General features: G+C 35.4%; 1 protein-coding gene across 6 annotated transcripts in view; it reads right to left on the bottom strand.

The window, feature by feature from the left end:
* Positions 1-16,729, bottom strand: part of LOC127881940 (syndetin-like) — a 64,779-nt gene that overhangs the window by 32,509 nt on the left and 15,541 nt on the right. For all 6 annotated transcript variants that reach the window (XM_052430232.1, XM_052430209.1, XM_052430201.1 and 3 more), the window contains 9 exons: positions 16,589-16,706; positions 16,018-16,053; positions 14,629-14,711; positions 14,150-14,291; positions 13,026-13,169; positions 12,086-12,209; positions 10,551-10,728; positions 7,586-7,684; positions 1,960-2,050 (listed from right to left, as the gene is read on the bottom strand). In XM_052430232.1, the coding sequence (XP_052286192.1) occupies positions 1,960-2,050; positions 7,586-7,684; positions 10,551-10,728; positions 12,086-12,209; positions 13,026-13,169; positions 14,150-14,291; positions 14,629-14,711; positions 16,018-16,053; positions 16,589-16,706 (1,015 nt within the window). The remainder of the gene's footprint in view (positions 1-1,959; positions 2,051-7,585; positions 7,685-10,550; positions 10,729-12,085; positions 12,210-13,025; positions 13,170-14,149; positions 14,292-14,628; positions 14,712-16,017; positions 16,054-16,588; positions 16,707-16,729) is intronic.

The raw sequence follows: 16,729 nt of genomic DNA, 5'->3' as shown, positions 1-16,729 counted from the left end.
TACTATTTTGGGTCACCGTGACCTTGACCTTTGACCTAGTGACCTGAAAATCAATAGGGGTCATCTGCGAGTCATGATCAATCTACCTATCAAGTTTCATGATCCTAGGCCTAAGCGTTCTTGAGTTATCATCCGGAAACCATTTTACTATTTCGGGTCACCGTGAACTTGACCTTTGAACTAGTGACCTCAAAATCTATAGGGGTCATCTGCGAGTCATGATCAATGTACCTATGAAGTTTCATGATCCTAGGCCCAAGCGTTCTTGATTTATCATCCGGAAACCACCTGGTGGACGGACCGACCGACAGACCGACCGACATGTGCAAAGCAATATACCCCCTCTTCTTCAAAGGGGGGCATAAAAATTACAAACTATTTGGTACTGAGTAAATGAATGCCAGTTAGTGTTTTCTATATCAATGGTGAGATCTACAGATTTAGGTCTTCATGGCAAACTCTTTGTCAATAAAGGAGAAATGAACTACAACAAGAGATGTGTTTGTCAGAAACACAATGCCCCCTACTGCCCCACTTTGAGTTAATTTTTTTTGGTGATTATATCCCTTTAAAAAATATTACTTCCCCTGTGAAAATGATCTGAACCTGCCAAATGATAAAAAGAAATGATCTCCCTTTAAAGCTTGTAACTTCCCTTGGATTTGTTTTTTTTTTACCTTTGACCTTGAAGGAGGACCTTGATCTTGACCTTTCACCACTCAAAATGTGCAGCTCCATGGGATACACGTGCATGCCAAATATCAAGTTGCTATCTTCAATATTGCAGAAGTAATGGCCAATGTTAAAGTTTACGGACGGACGGACGGACAGTTCAACTGCTATATGCCACCCTACCGGGGGCATAAAAACCTTTAAGCATAGTAAATTTATTTTTAAAAAACATTAGACAGCTGAGTGCTGAAAATTTTCCATAAAATCTGTATCATAATTTAGTTCATGTTCTGAGTGCTTTTCAAGAAGCCGAAGGACAATACAAGAAAAGTGCCACAAACATTAAAACAAAGAAATCTGAAAGCCCTGCTTGGCCTTCAATTAACACTACGGAAAGCAAACCCTTTCCTGCTCAGAAGCAAACTGAAACTTGCTATATGGAACCAGCATAAAACTAGAGCAGTCTGTTCACGCTTAACAGAAGCAAACTGAAACTTGCTATATGGAACCAGCATAAAACTAGAGCAGTCTGTCAAACTGAAACTTGCTATATGGAACCAGCATAAAACTAGAGCAGTCAGTCAAACTGAAACTTGATATATGGAACCAGCATAAAACTAGAGCAGTCTGTCAAACTGAAACTTGCTATGTGGAACCAGCATAAAACTAGAGCAGTCTGTCAAACTGAAACTTGCTATGTGGAACCAGCATAAAACTAGAGCAGTCTGTCAAACTGAAACTTGCTATGTGGAACCAGCATAAAACTAGAGCAGTCTGTCAAACTGAAACTTGCTATGTGGAACCAGCATAAAACTAGAGCAGTCAGTCAAACTGAAACTTGCTATGTGGAACCAGCATAAAACTAGAGCAGTCTGTCAAACTGAAACTTGCTATGTGGAACCAGCATAAAACTAGAGCAGTCTGTCAAACTGAAACTTGCTATATGGAACCAGCATAAAACTAAATCAGTCTGTCAAACTGAAACTTGCTATGTGGAACCAGCATAAAACTAGAGCAGTCTGTTCACTGAAACTTGCTATGTGGAACCAGCATAAAACTAAAGCAGTCTGTCAAACTGAAACTTGCTATATGGAACCAGCATAATACTAGAGCAGTCTGTTCAAGCTTAATGCTGTTTGCAATTCATCAGTTTCTCACTGGATTGGGAAATGAGCCATTTAAACTTGATTCTAGTAAAAAAATATTTTATGTAATCTGATTTTCTAAGGAACTACACATGTGTCAAAGTGCTTATATGAGTGGTGAAGAGTTGGTGCCACTACCGACCACTAAGTGAAGCACATGGAATGATGACTTGACAGGACACAACTCCCATCCTTCATTCTCCAGGAACATTCGTAGCTCGTCCATCTTGGCTCTGCAAAGAATTAGGATTCTATGACAAATAAGAGTTTATGTCCCAATACACACGTATTTGTATATATTATTAATAAAATAATGTGTAGAAAAATAAGTGATCTTGCATTTTCAAATAAAAGCAAAAAGTTGCTGAAGAGTTTTTTTCTCTCAAGAAATTGTTTCCATTTACTTGTATTTCTATTACTAGACGAGAAGTATGCAGTTTTTTTTACAGAACTTTAATGAAAACAGGGGAAATTAAAAAGCTTCTGTCAATTCCTGATTGCACAGTATAGCATATACTAATAAAGTACTTAAAAGTAGAGTGTTACTGTGCATGGGTAAGTGTATCATAGTGAGTTTATGACAAGTTTAGAATTCAATTGTTCAAGTCGTTTAAAAATCAAATTATTTTTCAGCAAATAGACCAGTAAAACAAGAGCTGTCAGAAGACAGCGCGCTCGACTTTTCGAGTGCTTGACAGTATAACGTAAGCCATCATGGGGAAATTGTTCATATTCAATAATGTCAAGGCAACATAGTCATATTCTAACTGGAAGAGGACCAAAATTGAAAAATATTGATCGCTTATGTTTTAAAGAAGTGGTACACTATAGACGATTCTGAGTTCAGGTATATTTTCCACAATCTATTGAACATTTGTAAAGACATAAAACAAACTAATAAGATTATATTGCAAGTTTGATAGCAATAGCTTGGGTGGGATGGTAACATGGTCTTTCAAAAATAAAACAAGAGCACCACCTTGCGGGTTCAGACCGCTCATCTATTTTTCTTTTTAAAGGTGTATGGACCTATCTCAATTTCAATCACAAAGGAGGGAGGGTGGAGTGGAGAGGGATGTATAGTGTGGGGGTGTGGTCATTTATTACATTATCTTCCAAAAATGCAAAAAAAATGCAATAATTTTTTTTTATTTTTTTTGGGGGGGGGGGGGATTATTGGGTGGGATGGTTGGACGGTATTTCAAAAATAAAATAATAAAAATAAATATTTGAGTTTTTTAACCATGTTTGAAAAAAAACTAGAGATGTGTTCGTCAGAAACACAATGCCCCCTATTGCGCCGCTTTGAAATTATATATATATTTTTTACCTTTGACCTTGAAGGATAACCTTGACCTTGAACTTTCACCACTCAAAATACGCAGATTTATGAGAACGCCGCTTTGAAATAAAAAAAAATGACCTTTGACCTTAAAGGATGACCTTGACCTTGAAGGATGACCTTGAACTTGAACTTCCACCACTCAAAATGTGCAGCTTCATGATAACGCCGCTTTGAATTTTTTTTTTTTTACTTTAACCTTGAAGATGACCTTGACCTTGAAGAATGACCTTGACCTCGAACTTCCACCACTCAAAAATGTGCAGCTTAATGATAACGCCGCTTTGAAATAATTATTTTTTGACCTTTGACCTTGAAGGATGACCTTGACCTTGAAAGATGATCTTGACCTTGAACTTCCACCACTCAAAATGTGCAGCTTCATGAGAATGCCGCTTTGAAATTTTTATATATTTTTTTACCTTGAAGGATGACCTTGACCTTGAACTTCCACCACTCAAAATGTGCAGCTTCATGAGATACACATGCATGCCAAATATCAAGCTGCTATCTTCAATATTAAAAAAGTTATGGCCAATGTTAAAGTTTTCGGACAGACAGACGCCATATATTTGACATTTGACCTTGAAGGATGACCTTGACCTTCACCTTTTACCCTTCACAATGTTCAGCTCCATGAGATACACATGCATGCCAAATATCAAGTTGCTATCTTCAATATTGAAAAAGTTATGGCCAATGTTAAAGTTTTCGACTTATAGACACCATAAATTTGACATTTGACCTTGAAGGATGACCTTGACCTTTCACCACTCAAAATGTGCAGCTCCATGAGATACACATGCATGTCAAATATCATGTTGCTATCTTCAATAGTGAAAAAGTTATGGCCAATGTTAAAGTTTTTTTCGGACAGACGGACAGACTGACTGACATACTGACACACTGACGGACAGTTCAACAGTTCCCCTACCGGGGGAATAAAAAAAAAAATTGGGGTGTGGGGGGGGGGGTATAGTGTGAGGGTGTGGTGGTCATTTATTAGGTGATCTTAAAAAAAAAATGGGAGGGATTCAGGGGGGGATTCAGGGGGGGATGGTTTGGGTGGTGTCTATTGTGGTATGTCAGGTAAGAGTTGTTTTGTCAAAATACCAATTAAATCTAATCATAAATAAAGAAGGTATGGCAATTTTAGCAAAATTTAATAATTTGACCTTGAGAGTCAAGGTCATTCAAAGTTCAAGGTAAAATTCAACTTGCCAGGTACAGTACCCTCATGATAGCATGATAGTATTTGAAGTTTGAAAGCAATAGCCTTGATACTTTAGAAGTAAAGTGGATCGAAACGCAAAATGTAACCATATATTCAAAGTTACTAAGTCAAAAAAGGGCAATAATTCCGTAAAAATGACTACCAGAGTTATGCAACTTGTCCTTTACTGTCCCCTTATGATAGTTTGTGAGTGTTCCAAGTATGAAAGCAAATTCTATGATACTTTAGGGGTTAAGTGGACCAAAACACAAAACTTAACCAATTTTCAAGTATAAAGGGCCCATAATTCCGTCAAAATGCCAGTCAGAGTTACATAACTTTGCCTGCACAGTCCCCTCACAATAGTTAGTAAGTGTTGCAAGTATGAAAGCAATAGCTTTGATACTTTAGGAAAAAAGTGGACCTAAACACAAAACTTAACCAAATTTTCAATTTTCTAAGTATTAAAAGGGCACATAATTCTGTCAAAATGCCAGTCAGAGTTACATAACTTTGCCTGCACAGTCCCCTTATGATAGTTAGTAAGTGTTGCAAGTATGAAAGAAATAGCTTTGATACTTAAGGAATAAAATGGACCTAAACACAAAACTTAACAAAAAATTTCAGTTTTCTAAGTATAAAAAGGGCACATAATTCTGTCAAAATGCAAGCCAGAGTTATCTTACTTTACCTGCTCAGTCCCTTCATGATAGTTAGTAAGTGCTACCAAGTTTGAATGCAATAGAATTGATACTTAATGATAAAAGTGGACCTAAACGTTAAACTTAACCGGACACTGACGCCGACGCCGATGCCAAGGTGATGACAATAGCTCATTTTTTTCTTCGAAAAAATAGATAAGCTAATAATAAAAATAAATATTTGTGTTTTTTTACCATGTTTCAAAAACAATGTGTGGGGAAGGGTGGAGAAGGGGAAAAATGTGGGGTTGTGGTCATTTATAAGTTGATTTTTCAAACATAAGAAAAAAAGGAAAAAAACAATATTTTTTTTTTTTTTTTTTTTGGGGTGGGACTCTGGGGTGGGGCGTGGCAGATGGTTTAGGTGGAGTCCGTTGTGGTTTGTCAAGTAAGTGTTGTTTTGTCAAATAATGAATCAAATCTGATACTAAATAAAGAAGTTATGGCAATTTAAGCAAAATTTATTTATTTGACCTTGAGATTCAAGGTCATTCAAAGGTAAAGGTCAAATTCAACTTGCCAGGTACAGAACCCTCATGATAGTAAGAAAGTATTTGAAGTTTGAAAGCAATAGCCTTGATATTTGAGAAGTAAAGTGTATCTAAACACAAAATTCAACAAAATATTCAAAGTTACTAAGTAAACAGAGGGCCATAATTCCATCAAAATTCCAGCCAGAGTTCTGCAACTTGCCCTGTACAGTCCCTTATGATAGTTAGCGAGTGTTCCAAGTCTGAAAGCAATACTTATGATACTTTAGGAGTAAAATGGACCAAAACACAAAACTTAACCAAATTTTCAATTTCTAAGTATAAAAGGGACCATTATTCTGTCAAAATGCCAGTCAGAGTTACATAACTATGCTTGCACAGTTCCCTTATGATAGTTAGTAAGTGTTGCAAGTATGAAAGCAATAGCTTTGATACTTTAAAAATTAAGTGGACCTAAACACAAAACTTCACCAAATTTTCAATTTTCTATGTATAAAAAGGGGCATAACTCCAAAAACAATGCTGACAGAGTTATGCACCTTGACCTACACAATTGTCTTGTTGTCACATAGAAGTATTCCAAGTTTTAGTTAATTATCTTTGATAGTGTTAAAGTTATTTGACTTCATAAAAAAACTTTAACCAACGCCTGACATTGACGAAAAGGCAAGTAGTATAGCTCTCAGTTTTCTTCGAAAAGTCCAGCTACAAATGAATTTTTGTTTTCTCCTTAGTACTAATGTCTTTTATATTCAATATTAAAGACATTAGCACTAAGGAGAAAACTATTTTTTAATTTAATTTATTATTCCAATGCAATAAATACAATTTTTTTAGTGAATAATTACTAAACCTTGATTTTGTGCTGTCAACAGGCTTTTCAACTGGACAACCTAGGTTCCATTCTCACCTGGACAACCTAGAGTCCATTCTCACCTGGACAACCTAGGTTCCATTCTCACCTGGACAACCTAGGTTCAATTTTCAGCTGGACAACCTAGGTTCCATTCTCACCTTGACAACCTAGGTTCCATTCTCACTTTGGCAACATAGGTTCCATTCTTTGATGGACAACATAGTTTCCATTCTCACCAGGCCAAGCTAGGTTTCATTCTCACCTGGACATCCAATGTTCCTTTTTTACCTGGACAACCTAGGTTCCATTCTCACCTGGGCAACCTAGGTTCCACTCTCACCTGGACAACCTAGGTTCCATTCTTACCTTGACAACCTAGGTTCAATTCTCACCTAGACAACCTATGTTCTATTCTCACCTCGACAACCTAGGTTCCATTCTCAATTTAAAAACCAAGGTTCAATTCTCACCTGGACAACCTACGTTAAATTATTAAGTTGACAACCTACGTTCAGTTCTCACCTCTACAATCTAGGTTTTATTCTAACCTGTACAGTCAATATTCAATTATTAATTTGACAATGTATGTACAACTATCTCATTGGCAGCCTAGGTTTAATACTCAGTTTGACAACCAAGGTTCAATTATCCCTTCAACTAGCTAGTTTTTTATACTCATCTTTACAGCCTAGGTTCAATTCCCACCCGCATACCGCAAGACCAGACCAAAATTGAATATCTTTAACAGCATTAAAATAAACAAGAGATGTGTTTGTCAGAAACACAATGCCCCCTATTGCGCTGCTTTGAAATAAAATTTCAATTGATCATTTGGCAGGTTTAGAAATTATCTCCCTTTTATAGCTAATTACTTCCCTTGGATTGTATTTTTTGACTTTTGACCGTGAAGGATGACATTGACCTTAAAATTTGTTTCAGATTATATCCTTTAAAAAAAATATTACTTCCCTTGTGAATATGATCTGTACCTGCCAAATGATATAAAATAGAAATTATCTCCTTTTAAAGCTTGTTACTTCCAAAGTTTTCGGACGGACGGACAGACTGACTAACACACTGACAGACAGTTCAACTGCTATATGCCACCCTACCGGGGGCATAAAAACATTCAAACTCCAAAGTATACTATACTGTCATGCCATACCTGTGGTGGTTTTTGAAATAGTTGAGACTCTGCTGCTTCAATGAATCCTGCAGGCCCTCCGACTTGCTGTCACAGAAATACTCGCCAATGTCGATCATCCTGAAAAATGAGAGCAATTTTATATATAAAAGAAATCAGCATCCTAGGTTTGAATTAATGCTCTTTAAGCCAAAATTTCTGATGCAACCCAAAGCTAATATTTCAAAAAAGATTCTTAAACAAAGATTAACTTAATGAAAAAATCAAATTTTGCATTCATACAAATATAATAATTTATTACAAAAAAATTAAATGCTTTTCATTTTCTGCTAATTCCCTTGGGAGTTGTATCATGAATATACTTCGTTCAATATTCCGACTCAATTTTGAGATAAGGTTGACACATATGCTTGGTGTTCACAGATGTTTTAAGTTTTGAGTCAGTCTTAATCCTGAATTGGTGCAAGAGTTTGTGAATATTATTTTAGCTGTGATTTGAGACTGTTTGTGTGGTGACTTACATTCTCTGTGCTCTGCTCGAATGGAAAATAAAATCTCATATTCTGAGTTGAGGTAAAAAAATGTACCGTATTCATTATATCTGTACTAAGAATAGTTAGGAAAACAGATTTGGTTACAAGATTCTGGTGTTAAAAGGTGACAACATTGAACAGGACAAAGATAAAGAATTTCATGTTTTGAAAGGACAGGTTATATAAACAACATTGGATTTGTGAATAAGACACAGTTCATTGCTCAATGGTAAAATTATTAACAACAAAAAGGAGCTTCTTTTCTCATTAAATGGCAGCAAATTGGTTACATTGGTTCAATGCAAAAGTGTAAGCTTTGTAAACTGAAACTTCAATTGAAGAGACAGCTGCGCTGATACTGCTACCAAGCTACAATCACAATTGAACTCTATATTGGAATTTTGTGAACATACTGGAATGACAATTAATCAACAAAAGATGAAAATTATTGTTTCTAGAAACGGAGGTCCACTACAATCATATGAAAGTTGGGTCTATAAAAACAATCAGGTAAATATCATATCTGTATATAAATATATGGATCTTCTTTTTAGGCCTAAACTATCATGGCGAAAAGCTAAAGAAAAAACTTGCAGCTCAGGTCCTAATATCTATTTTTGCTGTTAAATCCTACCAAAGAAAATTTGGATATTGTTCATATAGGGAATATTCTTAATTGTTTGATTCAAATGATTCAAACTAAAACTCACATATGGTTCCGAGATATATGGAAAAGAATTCTCAGACATTCTTGAAAAAGTACAAATTAAGTATTTGCTTGGTGTAAATAAATCTGTAAATGATGGCATAGTACTAGGAGAATATGGTAATTACCTTTTTCTATATAACATCATGTAAAATGCCTTAAACATTGGTGTACATTGATTTGTATGACAGAGTTTCGATATCCTAGATATTGTTACATAATGCTTAAGTGGCACAACAAAATCGGAAGAACTAATTGGGTGACATCTGTAACAAATATTTTGTACCGTTATGGATTTGGTTTTGTTTGGATAAGTCAAGAGATAGGAAATATGGAATTCCAGCATGTAGATGTATTTCTTATGTCATTTAAACAAAGATTGATTGATTGTAAAACACAGAACTGGCTTGGATCTTTCATCAAGATGTGATACCTACAAACACTTCAAATGTATGTTAAATCCATAAACATATTCGTTTATTGTGTGCAATTTCATGTTCAAAAGTCAGTGTCTAGATTCCAATGTTCAAGTCATAAATTAGCCATTGAAACTGGTCAACATTACAGAATTTCAAGAGAACACCGATTATGTACATATATTTCAGTTTCATGTATTTTCAATTGTCCAAAATTTACCCAAGAAATGCACACGCACATCATTTCAAGGATTTTTTGCAGATAAATTACAATAAATACCGTAATTACTCTATGTATTCGGACACTCCTTTTTTTAGCAAAAATAATTATTTTTCATGACTCTTAATTTTCGGACACACAAGTTTTAGTCAATAATTAATGTCTCTAAGTTTTCGGACAGTATATTTTACAGCGCTATTTTACCAAATTTCGGTGCTGTTTTCGATATCTAATTACACTTGGATCATGGGGTTTTACAACCAGATTTACATCATAAAACATGGCAGGTGCATGCCTGAAGGCAACGGACCATAACATTTGAGTAATTGGGTAAATAACCTTGTAAACCCATATAAACAATGGTTTCGCCCGATAGCATAAGCGATATGACAATTACCAGGGGTAGTGCCAATTAACATTTCAATTATCTACCGCAATGGTACTACCCCTTCTCAGTAAAATAACTGTGACAAATACTAAACGCTTCAAAGTGTGATGCACCCTATTGCAAGTTTTACGAACAATGGAAGGTGTTAGACAACAACTATCGGAAATGCACAAACATAGAATTCAGTGTTTGCTTTTTTTATTGCGTTAATTACAGGTTCATACAAGCGAGTATCGGTACATCACATGCTTATCTTTAAACTCGTTGGTCAAAGTACAATCTTTAAGTAACTTTCTGTCAAATAAATTAAGCATTTATAATTATTTAAAATGCAGTGCACACATATATAACTGTAATTTATACTAAACGACATGGTATTTTACAAGCGCGTGCTATTACCAGTTGTCGTTGATACAATTAAAGCTATTTTCGGACACTTCAATTGTGGACTCTAAGTATTTGGACACCTGTATTTTGTGAATATTTTTCATATCTAAGTTTTCGGACACAAAAACATAGAGTCATACGGTATCAGTTGATTCAATTGACACAAATCAAAGACTTGTGTGCGTGTTTTGAGTATTCAAGAATATACTTCTTTACTTAAATAAACATTTAATAACGTATGTATGTATGTTTATACATAATTAACATATGGACAAGTAATAAATATTATTAAAATATATAACAAACACTTCAAGACCAATCCATGTATACCAATACCTGTTAACAATGTCAAGAAAGTGAATGAACTCCTCAAGTTTGAAGGCGGAGAGATTAATGCCTAGAATGTATGTGCGCACTTTCTGCTGCACGTCCTGCCAGATTCGCACCAGTCCATGTTCAAGCTTCTGCTTGATGTAGGCCACACTCATGGAGTCTGGGTTGTCAGAGGCTTGGTCTGGATATGTATGGGAAAAAAGCACATGATTCAAATACTGTTTTAAGGGGTATAATTCTGTGTACAGAGCTCCAGATAAGGGTCGTATTTTCGTAATTACAAATTATTTATTTATCAAGTCCGTTACGAATTTATTTTAAAATCTTGTCGTACCATTAAGAATTACAAAATCAAGTTACGAATATTATTTTTACATCTGTTCGAATCAACTGTTATTAAGTTCTTTTCACAGTATTAAAGATCTTTTCAGTGCTTATATAGAATGGTTATCGGGTTTGTTTAACAAAGCGCTTTTTTTCCAATAAAAGCGGCATGTACAGTCTTTCTGTCAAAAAACAAAGGCGGCGCCCAGAGAGCATCCTAAAAAACTGCAAAGCGTGCAAAAACACGCTTTTAACATATTGTACGCAAAGTGAGCCAAAGTTGAATGTTAAGAAAGACATTATAGAAAAGATCGTATACGATGCTGTATGTTCAGTTGCCGACACAGTCGGAAAAGCTAAAAATAAACGCGACCCGAAGGGTCCAAACTTAAACAAAAAAACATTGAACAAGTGGAAGGGACAATTCCCGTGGCTAATCGCTTGAAAATATTGAAGGGGAAACCCGTTTTAATTGTGTAATATGTAAAAATTTATCGAAGGCATGCAATCTAAGCACAGTTTGGGCATATGAAGGTATTTGAAAAATAAAATTGTATAATACTGAATAGACACTGTTGAACTCGTATAAATAAAGTTGCTAGTATGTTTATTTTGATTTTTTGCATAAAAATAACCATTATTATTTATTTTTATGTCATTTAGAAAAGTTAAGAATTATTTTCCAAAACTTAGTAGTAACGTTAAGAATAAAATTTCAGAGTTAAGAATTCTTTTTGAAAACCTGGTAGTAACGTTAAGAATTTCACAAAACCTTATCTGGAGCTCTGGTGTAATTTTTTCAAAATTTTCCTCACAATTTATTTAATCCATTTCAATTTTGATCTTCTTCTATGATTTAAATGTACAGAGAAATGCATTAAAAAATATATACAAGCAGTTTCATTTACATCCTTTTCAATAACTTAAGCTACAGTTGATCACATAAAGAATAAATTCTCCATTCTATGAAGTTTAAAATAACAACAGACCATGGGCATACATTTATTCTTAAGATTATGACAAATTTGCTATACCGGTAATAACATTTCTTTCACTCAAATTCAGCTGAATTAATACTTTCATAAAACTGCAAAAAGTGGAAAACAAACAAAAACCCAATAGAATAAACTGCTGTATCTCGCCGTAATTACACGACACTTGTTGACTCTGTTAACATATAGAAAATGCCTGATTAGTTTCAAAGCCCTGTTTACCTGTATTAGCAGTGTCAAGATGTGTTTCATGCCAGCGGGTTGTGCAGTGATAACTCTTCATAATCCCCCATAAGGCCTTGCACACACCGATGAGACACGGAGTAAAACTTTCTATGGTCACATGCTGAAATAAAACCATTTGTGTCGTGTTTTGAGAAAAAAGGGCATAATGCATGTGCGTAAAGTATCCCAGATTAGCCTGTGCAGTCCGCTAATCAGGGAGGACACTTTTCGCTTTTATGGTATTTTTAGTTTTAAGGAAGCCCCTCATTACCGAAAACCAAGTTTATGCGGAAAGTGTCCTCCCTGATTAGCCTGTGCAGACTGCACAGAGCACAGGCTAATCTGGGAGGACACTTAACGTACATGCACTAAGCCCAGTTTTCTCAGAACAAGGCTCATTTGATTTCAAATCCAAACACGTAGCTTAATACAGCACTCTTTCAACTATGGTATACAAAAATACACTTAAGTCAAACTTCAGCTACATCATTTGGAGAGAAAATCCTTATTACACAAATCTGCCTTTTCATGGCAAAACACGCATTACAGTGTACAAACAGTTAGACATAGACTACATGGATTTGTAGGCCAGCTACCCAGTCAACTGAGCTAGCTCGCCTATTCCCCAAATGTAATCCCCAGTAAGAACTGGATAAAGTGTATTTAAAAACCTCCATCTGGCGAAACTTGGCTTGACGCATGTGCATAAAGTGTCATCACAGATTAGCCTCTGCAGTCCACACTGGCTAATAAGGCACCACTTTTTCAGCATTTATGAAAATTTTCGTTTAAAGGAGGTCTATTCTGCACAGTTTGCCCAGAACGATGTATGAAGTTGTGTGACAAGATCCATACTTTGTTCTCAAAATCTTTAATTGAAAATGTAATCCTATCAGTGGTCAATTAATAATTGCTTTCTGGTTCCACAATATCCCACCTTGCAAAGGTCAGCAAACTGCAGCTTGTTGAAGTTGGTTGCTCCACCTGGCGGAGCATAGAGCTCCACGTATCCTAGTACCACCTGGAATGCTGTGTTGTGGATGGCGCTCGTGAAGTGAAGGTGCAACTGGTCGAGCGCCATCTGAAATTGAAACCAGGATTCTAGGATTATTGAGGTTCTGAAATTGAAACCAGGGTTCTAGGATTATTCTGGAAATGATACCTGAGGTTCTAGGATAATTGAGAAGGGGACAAAAATAATTCTAAACTGCACTATTCCTGCAGGACGAGTGCATTAAAATTTTCACTTGTCCTGCAAACACATGCACTCGTCCTTTAAATGTGTGTTATATAAAGATTGCAAAGGACTGATATGACTAATAAAGTTCCTAATATCACTGCTTAAATGCTGCTTACTCAGTTATTCATGCCAGCTGATCACCAGCTAAAACCGTACTTCACGGTTAAATAATTCTTTAAAAATCAATACTTACAGTGAATGCAGTCGGATGGTTCCCTGTCAACATGGACGCGCAAAGTTTACACCCCAAAAAAAGGCCAATATTTACTTGGGACACAGTATCCCATAACAATGCCAACTGCTGTTTGAAATTTGCAATAACAATTTCCGGTTCATTCGCGTTCTACTTTCGGATTAGATATGCTTAAGAAAATGATTTTCTTTAATGAAAAAGAGTCTTACTGGTCAGAAAATACATATTTTAACATCAGCTTTTTTAAAATCATCCTGAAGGACGAGAGCTTTAGGGAAATTCACTTGTCCATTCAAGATTTCACTCGTCAATACTTGCGGACGAGTGAAATTTTTGTCCCCTGATTGAGGTTCCTCATGTGGGCTTAAATCAACATACCAAGGTTCATTAACTAAGCACAGGTACTTTTGAATTGTTGCAGGATCCAAATTTGGACAGACAGATGGACACACATGCCAACCTGGGGTTAAACTAACTCTTGGGTTACACTAATAGTGAACTAATACCTGGTGAAGTTTCTGATTGTGAATATTTTCGTGCATATCATAATATCTTTTACGGCAAAGCTTGATCAAAGATCAAATAATGACAAATAAATGTCAATAATGTACGAACAATAGATGCTTGCCTGTCTTTTCCCAAGCAGGTCATATGCCTGTTGTATCTTTTGGTAATGTTTGGCATCAAAACGAACACAGGTTTTTGACAAGGCATAATCCAGCTGCTCTTCTATAGACTCAAGTGTGTCTTGAAGTTTTGAACTCAATTCACTGAAAGGAAAAGTGGTTAGTCAAACTGCTTAATTTTAGTTTGAAACAACTGAATCATGTTTATCGTACCCTACTAAGGAAACAGACTCTATCTCAATTACATATGGGCTTAAATAAATAGGAAATTAATTTTCAGACTTTTCATATAAAAAAGACACTTATCTGTTGTAGTTGAAGAGCATCTTTTTTTTAATCATACCCTTTCTTACCTTTTTGAGCAGAAGTACCTTCAGGTACAATTGGAAATTTCAAATTCTGTAGCTTGTAAAATATGGGTTTATATATAAGCATGTATAACCCAAGTATAAGTGGTATTTTATTTAAGATAAATCGGTACCTGATACAAGCGTAGTGCTTCAACATTGCTGCGGCTTTCTGGCACTCCAAACAAAGCTGGATAGCGCCACAGAAATCTTCCTCCTACAGACATATTCACAATCTTCAATTCACGCTCAAGAGAATTGTTAGCAGAATGCCATTTTTATGAACTAAACCAGAACTCTGCAGGTCAGAGGTTCTACGTAATGGGGTATGACTGATCTATTCTTAGAGAAATATTGAAGAACAAAACAGTACTTTTTCTTTGACCCATCATACATACTTTATTTGTTACACAGTGTCAAACAAGAGGAACTGAGTGTCTAAGAAAGGAATAACATATTTGCTCATAATATGAAATTTTACTTCATAGTTCCCAGGCTATAATTGTTGCAATATCACGGGCTGCAATATGATCATATCACGGAGACTGCCCTGCAGTCTTTCTTTTTTCAATGAAACGGAATCATTTGTTTACTCTGTCAGGGTATCAAAAGAACATTTTGTTCTGAGCAAGTTTCAATTTCAGCCAGATTGTGACAATAACGTAGCCATTTAAGAAAAGTTTGCCACCCCCTTGCTGCACAAACCAATATCAAACTTGGCCAAGGTATGATGTGACAAAGTTTCATGCTGATTGGGCAAAATATGTGCTCTCTACAATAATCATACAGTTCTTAAGGTGTATGAGTGTATGGGAAAAACAACCCTGACCCATGCCATCAATTTTTTAAACGGAGCAGAACCATTTATAAACTCAATTAAGACAATTCTTAAACACAGTCTATGTTGTCTGGGCAAACTATTGGACTTCTAGAGTTTTCACAAGGCTTTTCTTCTTCTGGACTAGAAGACCTAGTTTTTGATCCCATTTTTCTACTTAGCTAAGATACCATTTGGACTCACACTCTGACAAACTTGTATAATGATTATAAGTAGTGGCTTCTCAATTGTCTTCAAACTTGTCTCGTTTTGAAAAGAGCTTCTCCATTGTCTTCAAACTTGTCTCGTTTTGAAAAGAGAGCTTCTCCATTGTCTTCAAACTTGTCTCGTTTTGAAAAGAGAGCTTCTCCATTGTCTTCAAACTTGTCTCGTTTTGAAAAGAGAGCTTCTCCATTGTCTTCAAACTTGTCTCGTTTTGAAAAGAGAGCTTCTCCATTGTCTTCAAACTTGTCTCGTTTTGAGAAGCCACTACTTTCAAGAGTCATACAAAGAACTGCAATATCCCAGCTCATCTTATGGATGTTGTGTTCAAGTGAGCAAAACATCAAGATATTTTTATCAAATATTTAGTTAAATGTTTTTTTTTTAAACGAACAAAACTGTTAAAAAAGTTAACCAGGCAGAGGTTTTGGAACTCTCTATAATGAAATTTTTTGCGTTTCTTTCATAAATTAAATGTACATACCACCATCATTTCACGTAATCTCAGGTCAGTTCTTTGCTGCAAAGATGTGATACATGTAAATTACCCTCTAAATAACAGGAAAATTAAGAATTCGTAACATCCATAATGCACAAAACAGACTTGAATGGTCACAAATATTGGCTATACTATGTTGAATCTAGGTATAAAATTGCTTCATTTTAAATTTTGTCTTGTAATAATATGGAGTGCTTTTTATACAGTTTGTATAGTTGTATAGTTTTATACAACACAAAACAATGTTAGCACAATGTATTTATTTACAAGCTAAAGATGAGCCATTAAGGTTCAGATGTAACAATTACATACACAAAATTTCGGATCAATTTATAATTATCATTAAATTAAATTACAGTAAAATTATGAGCTGTTATAAAATGATTGCAAAAAAACTCCAGAAAATTTCACATATTTTATCCAATTCATGAATAATTATTATACTTTCATTTTTGTGTGAAAATGAGACGTATTGTGATTCAATAGCCAAAAATGTATGCAGTCAGCAATAATATGTCTGCACTGATGAACTGATAGACATGTAGATGTGTCGTACCAGTGTCTTGATGGTTTTGATAAACTTGAGAAGTTCCCTTAGCTGCTGTCGTTTCCTCACATTGGACAACAGGCGGAGACTTGCTAAAGTGAATTTGTGTCTCGCTTCAGAAAGTTGCCTACAAATATGGCATACAAATTA

The sequence above is a fragment of the Dreissena polymorpha genome, chromosome 1, assembly GCF_020536995.1.
Source record: "Dreissena polymorpha isolate Duluth1 chromosome 1, UMN_Dpol_1.0, whole genome shotgun sequence".
In the NCBI taxonomy this organism is placed as follows: domain Eukaryota; kingdom Metazoa; phylum Mollusca; class Bivalvia; order Myida; family Dreissenidae; genus Dreissena; species Dreissena polymorpha.
Note: the sequence above shows the minus strand (reverse complement) of the source record. Positions and strands in the feature narration are given on the sequence as shown.